The sequence below is a fragment of the Schistosoma haematobium genome, chromosome 3 (assembly GCF_000699445.3).
Source record: "Schistosoma haematobium chromosome 3, whole genome shotgun sequence".
Classification (NCBI taxonomy): domain Eukaryota; kingdom Metazoa; phylum Platyhelminthes; class Trematoda; order Strigeidida; family Schistosomatidae; genus Schistosoma; species Schistosoma haematobium.
In genome coordinates, this window is record NC_067198.1 from 34,681,903 (window position 1) to 34,699,145 (window position 17,243).

General features: G+C 33.6%; 1 protein-coding gene across 1 annotated transcript in view; it reads right to left on the bottom strand.

The window, feature by feature from the left end:
• MS3_00010648 (uncharacterized protein) overlaps positions 1-16,462 on the bottom strand; it is a gene marked incomplete at its 5' end in the record, with an annotated part of 33,677 nt that extends 17,215 nt beyond the window's left edge. The window contains 3 exons of the mRNA XM_051219039.1: positions 5,428-5,529; positions 13,964-14,025; positions 16,272-16,462. Coding sequence (XP_051069711.1) covers positions 5,428-5,529; positions 13,964-14,025; positions 16,272-16,462 — 355 coding nt within the window. The remainder of the gene's footprint in view (positions 1-5,427; positions 5,530-13,963; positions 14,026-16,271) is intronic.
• Positions 16,463-17,243: the final 781 nt, after the last annotated feature.

Below are 17,243 nucleotides of genomic sequence, written 5' to 3' on the forward strand. Positions count from 1 at the left end.
CCGTTTATTATTGTAACAAAATTTTTTTTTGAAAAAGTGACAAAACGAATAATTGTGGGAAAATGTGATTAATCATATACACTGTTAAAAAAAATTTTTTAGATGGGATTGATAGTGTAGGTCCTCGATAATTGTTTGCTTTGATTGTTTTAGTTTTTTTTATATGGCAAAATGTACGTAACGCTTTGGTTTTTTTATAAGTCTCCCAGAACGTGTTAAACAAGAGGGTGTAGTGCTAAGTTTTTCCTCTTCCTCTTGTTTCTTAGCAATAGATGGGAGTGATTGTTTGTTCGCAGTATTGTCTTCTGTGTCATGAGGGACTTCGTAGGAAGCTGGTTTTATTCGGTCTATAGAAATTGTCTCATGGTTCCCATTTTTGTTGATAATGAAATATTTGTCAGTGCGTTTTATTACTTTATAAGGGCCTTCATATGGTGGTGTCAGTGGCTTTTTCACCGCGTCTACTCGGACAAAAACAAATTTGCAAGTTTCTAAATGTTTATCGAGATGGACTCGGTTGTCGTATTCTCGAGGTGGTATTGCTCTGATGCTCTGCATCGTTTGTAGTAATCTGCTCACAAAACGAGAAGGGTCTCCTGGTGTTGTGGTTTCATTCTTGACCAGTTGTCCTGGTAACGTTAATGTCGTGCCATAGACTAGTTCAGCGGCCGTGCATCCGATGTCTTCCTTTACAGACGAGCGAATCCCAAGGAGAACGAGCGGTAAAGCATCGCTTCATTTTGAAGGGTCCGGTTGTGCCATCAGAGAGCTTTTTAGTTGGCGATGGAATCTTTCAACCATGCCATTAGCTGCCGGATGATAAGCTGTCGTTTTAACATGATTTACTCCAAGAAGTTTAGTGAACTCGTTAAATAGAACGGATTGGAATTGGGGACCGCGATCTGTTGTGATTGTTAATGGTACGCCAAAGTTGGATATCCAGCGGTCGAGGAAAACTGAAGCCACTGTCTCTGCCGATGTGTCTTTAATGGGGCATGCTATGGCCCATCTTGTGAACCTATCTATTGCGGTGAGGATATGTGTGAAAGAGTTTGATGGTGGCAGAGGCCCAACTAAATCTAAATGCACGTGCTGGAAGCGTTTGTCAGGGATAGGGAACTTCCCAATTGGACTGTAGGTGTGTTTTTGCGTCTTACTGCGTTGGCACTGGAGACAGTTACGTGTCCAACGTTTAACATCCGAGTTGATTTTAGGCCACACAAAACGTTCGGTAATGAGCTTTGTTGTTGCTCTGATGCCTGGATGTGAAAGACCATGCAAATGCTGGAATATTTTTCGTCGGCAAGCATGTGGGACAAACGGACGATTGTTGCCTGTTGAAGTGTCGCACATGATGAATTCGTCTGAAAGGGGAATAGGTACAGGTTTGAGGTCTAAGCTAGACTTTTCTTTGCAGACTTTTAATTCTGCATCGTCTGCTTGTAATTTAGCCAAGGTTTCAAGGCTGATGTCATGATTGAGTACCATCGTATTGATATCCCTCCTAGATAGTGCGTCTGCAACAATGTTCGAGTGACCTTTGATAAACCTGATGTCTGTGGTAAATTGTGAGATATAATCAAGTTGTCTTGCTTCTCGTGGGGAGTGTTTGCCATACGATGTGCTAAAAGAATGGCAAAGGGGTTTATGATCTGTCATAATGATGAAATCACGACCCTGTAGCAAAAAGTTGAAATGTTTTACTGCTAAATACATAGCTAAGAGTTCGCGTCCAAAAGTACTATAACGTTCTTGTGCTGGCGATAATCTCTTGGAGAAAAAGGCAATGGGGGTAATCGTGTTGTTCACCCGCTGTTGTAATACTGCCCCTACGGCTTTTTGTGAAGCATCCGTGCATAGGATCAACAGTGTTGTGGGGTCAGTATTTAGGTGTTGGAGCATGGTAGCATTAGCAATCATGGATTTAGCTTTTTCAAATGCTACTTTGGCATCGGAAGGTAACTTGAATATTTGGTTCTTTTCTTTCTTGGTACCTGATTTATCGTTTTTCAGTAAATCTGTCAATGGCTGTAGTACATCGGCACAATTTGGTAGAAATCGTCGATAAAAATTACATGTTCCAAGAAAACGGCGTAGTGATTTTACTGAGGTTGGTTCTGGATAGCTGGAGATGGCTTTGACTTTCTCTTCAAGTGGTTTAATTCCTTGGGAATCAATGTGGTGTCCCAGGAATTCCAGAGATGAGGCGCCAAATATACACTTCGAAGGGTTGATTACAACACCATAACTTTTGAAACGTTCAAAAAGCGTGTGTAGGTGTTGAACATGTTCGTCAATGGAAGAACTAGCGATTAAAACATCGTCGATATAGACAAATACGAAATCCAGACCTCTAGTTACTTCGTCCATAAATCTCTGGAAGGTTTGAGCGGCGTTTTTAGTCCGAAAGGCATCCTCAAGAATTCAAACAAGCCAAAAGGTGTGATTACAGCTGTTTTCTCGATATCCTCAGGTGCCATCAGTATTTGATGGTATGCTCGGACTAGATCTAACTTTGAAAAAATCTGTTTTCCATGTAGATTTAAAGAAAAATCATGCAGGTGAGGGATCGGATACCGGTCTGGGATAGTCTGGTTATTCAATCGGCGATAATCTCCACATGGGCGCCAGTCTTGATCTTTCTTGGGAACCATATGCAGCGGCGAGGCCCAAGGACTGTTAGATTGTCTGATTATCCCAAGTTGCATCATATGTTCGAATTCTCTCTTAGCGAACTGCAACTTGTTTGGAGGGAGTCTTCTCGCCCTGGCGCGAATAGGTGGTCCTGTAGTAGTAATACTGTGTTGGACACGATGTGTGGAGCATTCGTTTTGGCAATCAGCTCTGGTTATACTTTCATAATTCGATAGGATATCGGTGAAAATTTTGTTTTCAGGTCTTAACATACGGACTCCATGAATTTCGTAACTGGAGATAGTTGTGCCACTGACCTGTAAGCTTGTGTTTTTGTCGATTAGTTTCTTTTTTGCCATATCTACAAGTAGGTTGTAAGCACCGAGAAAATCGGCCCCGATAATGGGTTGTTTGATTTCAGCTACGATGAAAACCCATGTGAAACGTCTCCGGAGACCGAGATCTAAAATAAGTGATTGCTCGCCATAAGTTTTAATGACTGTGTTATTGGCTGCGACTAGAGACAATTTAGTACTCTGAGGATGCCGTCGTTGAGAGAGCTGTAATGGGATAATGCTGATTTCGGCTCCTGTATCGACCAAAAATCTGAGCCCGAAATTCGATCCCTGACATGAAATAGACGGCTCGGGTAGTGGCCAGAAACAGGCGCCGCCATCACTGTCTGGCCGGGTCGTTTCCCTGATTTTCTGTGTCAGACGCAGAAAATGTGCACGGTCGTGTACAACGCCGTGCTTTGGTGCCGTATTTTTGGTGGTACCAACAAACATCAAATGTTCGCTTCGGTGACCGAGATCGTTGTCTAGAAAAAGATCTTCGTCTGGAGGGGGATCTCGATTGTCTAGCTTGGATGGTTTCTATGGTCGATTGCAGTGACGCCAGCTGGCTCGTTAATTGTGTTAACTGCTTTTGAAAGGAGGCTAAACAGCTAATATCTGTTGGTCCAGGTGGTTGCAATGAGTTCACACAGTGATTGTCGTGGTATACTTCCATCATTTTATCTGCCATGTCGGCTAAGTCATCAAGTGCGACGGATTTCCCTGAAACACTGAGAATTTGTCGAACGCTGTGTGGTAATCTTTGAAACCACATTTGCTTTAGGAGGGCTTCGTCTAGCTTGTATGGACCGGCGAGTTGTTTCATGTGGCGGAGAAGTTGCGAGGGTCTTTTATCACCCAAGTCACAAGATGTTAAAAACTGTTGTAGCCTTTTCTCATCTGAGACCGTGGTGCGTTGAATAACTGCTGCTTTTATCTTATCATATGGTTCAGATTCTGGCACGTGATCGATTAAATCACCAACTTCAGCGGCAATCTCGATAGGAAGTGCGCCGACTACGTATGCATACTTTGATGCCTGAGATCTTATGCCTCTAGCCATGAATAAAGCTTCAATTTGAGCAAACCAGACTCTGGGATTATTAGCTCCATAAGTTGGGAGTCTGAATTCTGAGATAGAATTAACTGGACTAAAATTATTTTCGGGAGAGTTCGACAATGAGACAAAAGTTGTTACTGGAGGCGAATCCATATCAATGAGTTTAGTGGGAGAGGACATTACGAGAAAAAAATAAGCCAGTAAATTGTATGAAATGAAAAACAAAATAACCGTTAGGATAAACACGAGGCTCACCAAATAATTGTGGTGGACCAGACAATATATAAACGCAAAAGGTATCAACAAAGTTAATAACAATCAATAGTAATATTAATATATACAAGTTAAATGTTACAAATACAATAATAATTAAGGACGTTACTTAAATTGCCCAAACGTTGCGTGTTCTGATTAAGTCCAGTAATGTAAATCCACAATTATAAATGCTTGATGACTCTGAGCAGGTTGGTGAACTCTCTAGCGATATAGTCCAACGTAGGATGTGATATATTCCGATTATAGTCTATAAATGTAGATAGTATTTGATTTAAACTTCCATTAACTCAATCACAAATGAAGATAGAACTAGGAATGCGTGAGTAGTAATGTATTTGTTAACCAGCACGAATATGTCACGCTATGTAGTAGCTCAACGGAAAGTGTCTTCAAGGTCAATGACTAAAACAACACGTACAGTCATTTAATGATGAATGTACATACAGTGAAAAATTGACAAAATAAATACAAATAATATCAAAAACTATTTACAAAATAAGCTTGTTAGAGTTATCTCCACACAGAGAAACAATAGATATTGAATATGTGATTACATATGAAGTGTTACAAATACATACATTATTGAATATAAGTGTGACTATAGTATCTATGATACATGAAACTAGCGTTAGATGTCGGAATTTCGCTTATCGAAGATTTACAAATATGAGTCCTCCTATTTCCCTTCATTTACCATAAATGTGAAAATTTGTAATTGTCTTATTGTGTTGCATTAAATTACCTAAATCAAAATTCCCAAATCTGTCTAAAACGTGCTGCAGTAGTCACTAGTGCACAAGAGTATGAAGGTGTGAATCTATGTGAGCATACATCACATGTATTATCCTACCAAGTTTATCAAAATTTGTGTTTTATGAATATTGTCGTCTTTGTCTTTATCGTTACAGAACTAAGTGTTGTTTTCATAAATGGAGCTAATTCAATTAGCTCTTGAAATGTGGAAAATAACAAGTATCCATTTGAAGAATTTAGCTAGTCAACGTCAGTGACCGTGTAATTTAGGGTGAGAAAATTTTATGATCATACTTTTATATGTGGTCTTGTTCACATTAATGAATTCAGTTCTGAATTATTTACTCTTTTCATTTTTTTGAGACTTACTACAATGTAACACGTACGTGAGATTATGAAGTCCTGCAGAAGTAAGAATTATAGTTGTAGATGATGTCTTCGTCTTTTTCTTTTTGGAGTATTCAAAGTGAACTAGTAAAGAAATTATATTCATGTATTTAAGTTGTTTGCATGAAATCAACTAATGACAGTACTGAAAAATTATCGAAATACGATTTATAACTGACGACTTATACTTTTACCTTCTGTTTTTTTTTAAAATATTACTTATTTCTTTTGATCGGATGTTTTGTTATTGTTGAGAACGTTAGATCCCCAGAGTTCACTTGGAAAAGGTCTTAATTTTGCAATTTTATTCTTAAAATTTGAATTTCATGTTTTCGCGCCAAGAGACGTTTAATTGACCTACAGCTTACAGTTCCCACTCGGAAATCTTTGACTGTCATTGGTTGACGGACTTTTTAGCACTCTAATTTGTGGTTCTCTCAAGGGCGTTTCTATCATTGTATAAATAAGCTTGATTTGTGTGCTTAGTGACCTCATATTTTCTCTACGCCTCATCAAGACTTCTTGAGCTAGTTAGCAAGGCTGGAGACAACAGATTAGAATAGCCTATCATGTCATTTTATCTTGACCTTCGTTCCGTTTACCGAGTAAGGTGAACTCGTAATAACATTCAAGCATATTGGTTATCACTACTGTTATATAACTTTTCTCAGTAAATTTAATATACTATTTCCTATTTTTTCATAAAGCAACTATTTTCAACCGTTATATCCCTACTAAATAAATAAAATCATTTTTGATATAAATAGAAATATCGAAAGACAGGGACATTATCAAATATACTAATGTCAGTGTGTAGGTTTAGTATTATTCTAGTTACCAGTTCACTAAAATCGTATTTAACTATTGTCGAATTTATTAGATTTTTGTGTTGTTTAATTACAACTGATAATTAACGCAAAGGAATTTTTTATCAGGCTCTTAATGTAATATCAATAAAAAGGATCACATTCCTAGTCTATATCATACGAAATAAAAGAAACTATGCACTTGGTTAACAAATGTGGTATGTCCTAATTACTGGTTATAGTGTATAAATTTAGTGATAAGTGTAGGTGTATCTGTTTTGTTGAGCTTAAAAAAGTTTTCTTAATTGTTCATTAGGCTATTATAAAAGAGTTGGTAGTAAGAGATTTAGATAAGATGATATTTCCAATAGAGATCATTCCTTGTGAAGATATCTTTGGTATGACCCACTTACACTAGTTACTCATTATTTACTGAATATTATATGGTAAAGATTTTAAAGATACAAAGCATATAGTAAGTATCTGTATTTTACTTCGTGTAACACTTAGCACAATTTTATCGTACGATCATCAGCCGTATCCTTATTAGATGAGTGGTACGTTTGTTCAATAATGCTCATTCAAGTTTCATATGGAGGGTTGATTCTCTAAAGTATCTCATAGTGGCAATACTTTTTCGTACTCAAAGTTTTATGTAGAAAAAAGTTCGACTGAGGGTAGTTTATCATGTATGCCGGTAAAACAACCTTCATAAACTAACTAGCAATCAAAGGGAATATTGGAAATTTTAAAGCAATAGCTGGTAGTGTATTTTTAAACTAGAAGACTGCTGGGTTATATATCCTGATAACTATATCAAATCGAATCTTCCTTATATAAACGTAAGTTTTGTGGTTTTCATCTCGGAGTATACATATCTCACTAAATTTCATGTTACGAAAAACTAAGGTGAAACCCATTAGTAAATTGTGCCTCGATTTCACTTTACTTAGTAAGGTTATCCATGAATATCTTATGATTGACAAACTAGGAGAATTTTCATGAGAACGACATTCTATTTTGATCATTTTCTTCAGGTGACTACAAAATCAAAATTAGAAACATACTAAGGGAAAGTCTATCGTTAACATCATCCAGTGTGTAAGCCGATAACGAAGGCTAAATCAGTTTACTCGCTTTTAAGCAATACTTTAGATCTTTAGTTTAATATTATTCCCCAAATGTCAATACACGAACAGGTCGAAAAGCATTTGAACATTCCTGTCTATGGTGATAGACCATTTAATTTCACAATTATTCCACCTCTTGACCAGCCACATAATTCGAATCCTTTATATACACAGTGCTCTTTCTTTGTACCAAATTATATTTACTTGTATCTTAAGCAATGGATTATGGTCATTTACGGACCAAAATAATAGGCATCAATGATTCAAATCTAATGAGCACTATGGATTTCATTGAGATTCTTGATTTGCCTTGGCGGTGAATGTCTATAATATTTGCCTAAAACTATAGCACTGATTCCATAGGTTTGAAATGATATTACTCGAATGTAACGTTTACAACGACTAAGTAACATCTCCACAATATGCTTCTTTTTATCACACAAATAGTGTCACATCAAATATATCTTCAGAATATTTGATACAACAATCAGAAACTAAATTATAATTGATTACAACTAATGCAGTTGATTTCTCGGCAAAACTATAATTTACGGACGAACTAATCGGACATAAGTTAACAGTTCTTGACATTTGGAGCTAAATTCATTCATCTATTTGACTAAATAGAGTTTTGGTATTTGAGCTGATATCAGTTCGTAATGAAAATCATAAATCTAATTCCTAATCCTAACCATAAACTGTAACTCATAATCTTTATTCTTCACACTGCTTTGTAGCCCTCATTTAGCCCTAGTAACTAGGTGAATATTCTCAAGGTCACTAGGGCGTCGCTCATAGGTCTTCCATAAATAACAGTCTCACCGATTTCTCTTTAATGAACAAAGTTAGGAAGATGCTAAAAACTGTTTAGTTGATTATTTTTAATGTTGAAAATCTAACTGACATATGTAACCAAGCCATTTTTTTTACATCGAAATGATCGACGATCATATGATATTATCCTTAGCTCTCGTCACAACTTAGCTTCATAATTATTAATAATATTCATTAGTATCAGAAGGGGTTTTGTGGATATTATAATAATTTCAGTGGTTGAAATCATGAGTCAATTAAAGCTAGATCACCATGGGAAACATAGAAGCACTGAACAGCTGTTTCGTCCTATGGTGGGACTCCTCAGCATTGCACATCCACGATCCCACCTCGCGAGATTCGAACCCAGGACCTATCAGTTCCACAATAGGATGATACGGCAGTCCAGTGATTCCAGCTTTTCCATGGTGGTCTAACTTCAATTAACTCATATTCACAACCGTTAAAATTAATATTTATTACTTGAAAATATATTTATGTAGTAAGAAAGGAAGCAATTCAGCGAAGATTCTCTTCTCGACAATTCTTATTTGCTTATACACTACAATCGTATTTATATATATTTATAATTAATTAACCTATTTTCTTATATCAGTTCTAAAAAATTTCAATATAAATAAGAAAAACCTAATGGTGAATTCTCGGCTTACATTAATGAACATTGATGATCCAAATTTTTCAAGGTCGTATAAACGAAGAAATGTCTTTTAAATGAAAACTGACAAACTGAAAATAAATATAAACATGTATTCATTTGTACTACCACTACTACTACTACTACTACTACCACTACTACCTACCTTCCTACCTACCTACCTACCTACCTTTAAGCAAGCAAACAAACAAAACTAAGTTTTGAAAATAACAAATATCAATTTAGTTTATTTTTTTATATTCATTAAAAAGGTCAATGTTTTAACATATGAGAGAAATTACTGGCATTTAATTATTGAACAATGAAACTGATAGTTTATTACTTAGTTATACACATAAAACGTCTCTTTATTTAATAAAACAAATTCAAAATATTTACTTTTATAAACCTTAATAATAATAATAATGATAGTCACATCAACGATAATGATGATAATAACGATAACAGTTTAAGCTCAAAATCTCTTTGTATAAGATAAACTTATTAATGATAAATTAATTCTGTAATCAACATAGAAGTAATTAGAATAGATTAAGTCAATCAGTTTACTGCAATTTAAAGAATGACCATTTTTGTAATAATAAATTATAATTTATTTCAATTTACCTAAATTAGAACAAGATATATTGATGAATAGTATTGTTTATTGATAGATCTTTGATCCATTAGAATATTTACGTGTATATTTGGAAAATATTAGATCAATCAAAGAAATTTATGAAATCAATGATAATCATAAAATAAGGATCAAACAACTGATCATAATTTCACAGGTTGAAATCATGAGTCGATTGAAGCTAGACCACCATGGAAAACCTGGAAGCACTGGACGGCCGTTTCGTCCTATTGTGGGACACCTCAGCTTCAAATGACTCATGATCTCAACTATTGAAATTACTATGATATCCACAAAAACCTCTTCTGATATTAATCAACATATTCTCACTAGTGACTGGCTCCAAGAGGTATTTTCTGGAGTTCTAGTGAGAAGCAGTGATCAGTGGGGCTCAATCGGGTCTGTTGTGAGATAGTAGCTGACGGATGACAATGGTAGATGTGTCGCTCAATTTCATGGATTAGTTGAAGTTAGACATTCACACTGCTGGGTGCCAGCTCAGTGGTCTAATAGCTTAACAACCGTACGCGAGACTGATAAGTCCTGGGTCCGAATCTCGCGAGGCAGAATCGTGGATGAGCACTGCTGAGGGTTTCCACAGTAGGACGAAACGGCTATCCAGTGCTTCCAGGTTTTCCATGGTGGTTCAGCTTCAACTGACTCATGATCTCAACCATTGAAATTCTTATAAAATTAATAAACGAGCATCTTAAGGAAGTTATTAGTATACTACAGTTTTATCAGTAACATATTCACTAATGCTTTATCAAATGTTGAAAATGAGAACTGTTAAATCAATTCAACAATGTACACCAAGCAATCATGTTCACTTGTGAGGAAGAACTAGACATCGAAAATAAAGAATATTTGAGCGAACAATTGTTTTTCATAACTATATCATCCGGCTTTATAATTATAAGTCCATAATTATTGTGATATTTTACAAAGGCTAAAATAAGGTATGTATTAATGAATTTTACGATGTTATATGCTGAAAATGGTGAACGTTTGCATTTGTTACAAAATAAATACCTCAAAATTGTGTTACTTACAAATCAGTAAGGTCATTTAATAAAGGTCAGAATGATTTGTAATAAAGTGTCAAGTCATAATTCGTATAATAGTAATATAACAAAATAAAAAAATCGTATCAGTAAAATGCATAGTAGAAGTATTTCATCTTGTTAATCGAGGTAATCATGATAATAATAATGGTAGTAATTAGATATCATTTTGCAATTCCTCCATATCCTGCTTATTCTTAAAGATGGAACTATTAGTAGAGGAACATATTGAAAAGTTCATCTGCGGTCGGTACATTATTTCTCGCCCCGTAGCCATTCTTTACAGGAAAAGAACTAATTAGGTGCCCTACAACGAGAACTGGAAAGATATACTCAGAAGACATTATAGACAAAATTAGAGTTTACACAAATGCTGTTTGGAAAGATTTGTCTTGAAGATATTCTGTGAAAGTACAATAAACAGGAAAATGGAAACACAACCTATTCGTGAGACACTTTTTTTCTTGAAGCTGCGATTCGATGGTAGCATGGCTGGTGATTTGCTACGAAACAGATGAACCATAGTGGTGAAAAGAACTTTTAATGCAGCTGATCCATGTTATTAAATTTTTAATAATAGGGTTTCCCTAACTCAAGAATCAATTACTTGACTTCGCTACATCAGTATATATTAACCATTTCTGGTGCTCATGTGGAGAAGATATATCTTGGGCATGAATAGACAACACGAACAACGAATTAGCAAGTGTCTCACTTCGTAGTTTGAAAAGGGTCATACGAAATCAATATACAGCTCTTGTTTACCCCATTTGGCAGATAGTGGTAGGGTATTAGAAAGGAATAAAGTATTCAGAGTTATTTTTAAAAATTCTTCAAATTTTCTGAATGGGGTTTGTTCTCGTCTATTACATATGATGGAGATCGCAAAGATTTGGACTAAGAAACCCAAACTTTTAGTTCAGAAATATTTTGTTCTATCGCTTCCAATTTCTAAGTTAAAGGAAATCTAACAGACATATTTATGATTGTTTTCTAACTTGCGTTTATTTCTCTTCGCACCTTTACCATCAACATACCTAAAGTGACTATTTATACGCTTATTATGTAATTTTTAACGATAACAATGTCAATATGGGAGGTTGTAAAGATTATTGAATCTTCATGGTTTACTTCATGGACTGATCTCGGTTTATAATTTCTTATTTCTCAATTTAATGCAGGTAATGTTTTATCTTTGACTACTACAAAATTTCCTGTGATATGATTCATTGACTTCGTTCTTCATTCGAAGGATGTTTAAACAATTATTCATGAGTAACATTAGTAAATGAGCCTACTCTAATTGTGTTTTCTATACCATAGGGTTATCCAGTATACAATGTACTGGTATAATAAACTTTTGTTAGTATTTTGATGCTATATTAATTAACTTCGAAAGATACACTACATAAAATAATGAGTTAAGGATTTTCAGTAGACTAACGAAAGGTGTATTAGGCTTGGGAAATGCACTAGTCATTGCAAAAATAAATGCACTGAATAAAGATTTCAATTTACGAAGGGTGAATTCTTTTAGGGTTTATTATAAAGGAATATTAGTTCATTTTATTGACAGCTATTTATAGAATATCTTACTGTTCAGTTATTTTCACACTGACTCTTTTCATTTGATATGACACTATTTGTTACACTGATACTTTTCAAGAATTGAATTTATCAAAATATCCAATGTTATTACATCCTGTTATGGATGCTGAGGAAAAATAGACCAATAATTATCATGTTAATTCCAATGGTGTCCTTGGACTTTAAATGGACATTTCCTATTGGTCGATATCTGTTCACTTGTTGATTATTGTACAAAATGTTGTTTTCTATTTTATGGTACGATGTGGTATGCTTGATTGGTATATAAACAAAGTATGTTTGAAATATAATGATTCATAACTCAGAGGCTGTGACTTGCGTTCTAGACTCAACTGGCTGGGCTAGACAGGGAAGCGAGACCAATCAGGGCACTAGGTCGTCCTTACGTGTTTACGTGTCACTGTCCACTGTAATCGATCGATATAAACGCTGCTTATCAAAACCTTCAGTCCCACCCGTTACAACACATCCGTATTATTCACGATTATCCAAGAAATCGAAATAAATTTTTCCTAATTAATAAGTCTCATCTTTTTAAGTTTTCACTCGGAATTCACTCTCAAATAAATATTTTGAACGTAACAAACACATCGCCACCTAATCAACATTTAAACTCTTACTAATATTGATATCAACATAATATCCCTTGATTAAGTTATTAGCGATCTGAGTTGAATAGGTCAGTGTATAATGCGCTAATGTTTAAAACGAAAGATATAGTGTTTGAGACCCGGTCGGAACATGAACACCAGGATGCAAATACATATAACTAATGATTCTTTACTTGAAAAAAAAAGATGTATCCTAGATTCCACTTCTAGCTACAGCCCATCTATTCTAACAAACGTTTGACAGTGATTTATGAAACGCAACTACCTTCAGCAAATGAAAGTATACTCATAATACAGTAAAAAAATTAAAATTATACGGTTCAACAATCTGTTTTTCTTTCATAATGAATTTTGCATATCCAATAAAAATATTTCATTTATAGTATTTCCGTTTGTTTTTAATGTTGGTACAATTACTTCTAATAATACCATAAACAGTAATAATAATAATAATAATAATAATAATAATAATAATAATAAAGGTTGGATAGAATGATTCTCGTTAACCTGATTTAAATAGAAGAAATGATCTATCTCCAAGAAAAAAATATAAAAAACCTTGTTCTTCATATGAAACGTCACTAGAAATTGAAGAAAAAAAAATCAAAAAATAAGAAATCGATTAAATTAATTATTGATTATTCATTGATATATTGTACAAAATTATCAAATTCTATTTCAAATAAAAAGAGAATGCTGATCAATTTTCAAATGTAAAAATCAAAAAAAATTATTGATTCATATGAAATTTTGTAGAAAAATATTTTGAGAAATAAGAAATTTTAATTTTAACTGACGAGTCTCAAATAGGATGAAACACACGTCCTAGATTCCACTGCTAGCCACTATCTACCATTGCTCACAAAAAGCTTGTGAATTAAGGCAATATCGAGGCATACGCGCAGTATGCACATATGCCGATAACAGACTGATCAATTGCAGTCTTAAACCCCAATGAGAAGATACAAGCTAAATAATACCAAGCGAACTAATTACTTTCTGTTTCTAGATTTATTCAGTTATTGTTGTGAGAAAATGCACAAAAACTTGATATACATAAATTGTAATTACAACAACATACACTATATTACACATTTCTAAAACATAGATACAGTTCTATAATTCAGAATTATTGAATAAATACCATAAATGAATATAAGGAATTCCAACAAAATCGTTGTTATTTGTACTAACCCATTTGCAATTGAATCGTATTATGAATTAATACGACAAAACATAATACACAAAGGTTTACTCTAAGTAAAATATACGAAATCATTTAAGAAATCGGGCTTTATTATTGTCATCATGAATAGGAGTCCATAACGAGTCATCAAACATTCGAATTTTTATCACTTGATTAATATTCAATTTGTTTCCAAGATGTAATAAAGATTCATCGGTAAAATGTATCATACAATCCCGAGAAATCTTTTTTTTTATCTCAGACAAATGATTTGGGTTTAGTTGAGTCGTTCTTAAAGGATGGTTTATTTGGGAATTTTTAAATGTTATTTTAAACAATATAATTGACGTCTAATTCGGCACAAATGAAATAAAAGTTGAGGAAATCTACTAATTTGATGTTTTTCATAATAAATTAATCAGAAATACCATTTTTTTAATATGGCAGACTAAAATCAGTCGCAGATGATCAAGTGGTTCTTCTGTTAGGTTTTCGGTGTTAATTAGCTACAGGTCTTGAGCCTACATTTGGTGCTTGCCGGCCTTCGTCAACAAGAGGCATCTACAACCTCGATGAAGTTGTTGCTATCTGTGTATATTCAACCTGAAACACTGGTTTTCACAGTCATATATGTAAGTATTGGGTTACTTGGGTCACGATCAACTTTAAAATGTGGGCTTATAGTCTCCTCCCAATCGCCTCAAATCATTTATCATAGAAACATATTGGGTGAGATATTGGATTGCAACTTGATTGATAAAACTTAATCTTTGTCAAGAACTAAACAAAATATACATGCTGGTTACTATTCCATATACGGACATATTTAAAAATATTTTAGGCTATGACTAATCTTATCAGTCGAAAATCAATATTGACGTACATGTATGTAACCATAATGATCGAAGTTACAAGAGACATTCAATCAAATCAAGATTTGGTACAATAATTTTCAGATTAAAATCTTAGTTATTTAATAACCAAACTGTTAAATCAAAGTTTGAGCTTTTGTTTAATTTTATTCACTGATCGTTGTGCTCGTCTGTTTTGAGAATCACTACTGTCCAAATGCTAATAATTCATTTTTTGTTGTTGTAAAATCCACATAGATTTCCGTTTTTATATAAGTAACTTGATTAGATTGAGCTTATTATTGAAATTTAGTTAGAATTCAACAAAATGTTCAATTAAAGGTTAATGACATTAGTATCAGAAAGGGTTTTGTGGATATTATAGTAATTTCAATAGTTGAGATCATGAGTCAATTGAAGCTAGATTGCCATGGAAGACCTGGAAGCACTGGACGGCCGATTCGTCCTACTGTGAGACTCCTCAGTACTGTACATCCACGGTCCCACCTCTCGAGATTCGAACACAGGACCTATCATTCTCGCGCGCGATCGATTAACCACTAGACCACTGTGCCGGAGTCCGACGATGTTATTATCTAACTTCAATTAATCCACGAAATTGAGCGACATATCCACCACTGTCTTCAGTGAATTGATATCTCACAACAGACCCGAACGAATTATACTGATTACTGCTTCTCACAAGAATTCCAGTAAATATCTCTTGAAGCGAGTCACTAATGAGCATATGTTGATTGACATCAGAAGGGGTTTTTGTGAATATTATAGTGATTTCAATGGTTGAGATCATGAGCCAATTAAAGCTAGACCACCATGGAAAACCTGGGAACACTGACATTGTTTTAATAAATTTTACTGATCTTTTCAACAGTCTATTAAATAGTGAATGGTTAATTGGATGAAGTCGAAAATATGGCATGATTTTATATTTTATCCAAGATATTGATGAGATACTTTTAATTTGTTTTATATAAATATTTAAGTTGATTAATCTCATACGATTAAATAGTGATTACGTAATCTGGACTACACAAGCCTGAAAGCTGTTTTTCTTGTTTAGGTTGCATAATAAATAACTGGCAATATGTCTATTGAAGGTTTGGCAAACTGAGAAGGTTCATAAGTCTTTTTTTCACATCTATAGGTGTTCTCATCGATAGAGCTTATCGTTTATTTGTGCTAACAGTTCAATTATGCTCTTCATGTACAATTACGGACTTGATAAGTTCACAAACTCTCAAAATAGGATATTAAAACTCAAAGACCTTTTACATAACAACTAAGTAGGGTAACTTACTTTTATAATTACAACGTTGATATTACTTGATAATTCATTAAAATAAAAGAACCTACATAATTGTCACTAATAGATTACTATAAGAAAAATTAGGGAATTATTCTTTACAATCAAAATTTCAATTAAATTATACTTAAATTTATTTACCTTCCAAACTGTTTTCCAACAATACAATGCCATGTTCTTCCATATTTCAAATTAAAATATTGTTTTAAATGTGAAGCCATATCTTTATCTATACCATGTTTATCCATTCCATCTGCCGCTACAGTCAAAGCTTCTTCTTGCATATACCGATCCATATCAGAATCTTTAATAACGGCGTTCAAATATGACATAGTGTTGAATAAACAAAACGTTTATATGAATGTTATATATTAAGTTAAATTTCCAAATCAGTGCTAAGTATATATATATATATATATATATATATATATATATATATATATATTACTGATAGTCATTCGAATATACTAATGGAACATCATAATGAATTTAAAGTAAATGATCACAATGTACTTAAATCTTCATAGTTATATAATAAAATGTTTTATTTCATTCGATGTAAAGAAACGGATGAACAACAAAATGTATTTGACGTGTTTCTCTCATTTTAGGGCATTGTATGTTGATAGTGAAGTTTCATTTATTATTTTTTTCATCATGATCTGAATCATGTGTATGATTAACATACAGAGTACTCGACAGTGAAAATGTTCAAATGCTAAGTGTATACACATATATAAAAGAATATAATATACATCATGTAAACACTGACAATTTAATCTGAGTTTTTCTTTTCCTTCATTATAAATTATCTTTAATAATAACTAAGTTTTATCCCATCATTGTATTAAAACATTTAAAAGTAATCCCATTACATTAAATCAAATCATAATGGAAAAAATAAGACAAATTTTATCATTTCACTTATCTAGTTCAGTTAATCATTGTGATCATGATCTATCATATGCTTTGATAAAGTTCTCGTGATTTGATTTAGTTATCAAGTGTAATACTAACAATTCTATGTTCAATTCTACCAGAGTTGTATATTTTATGATTGCTAAAAAAATTTTTTTCTTATTATCATGGTAACTATATTTATAATCCTGTAGT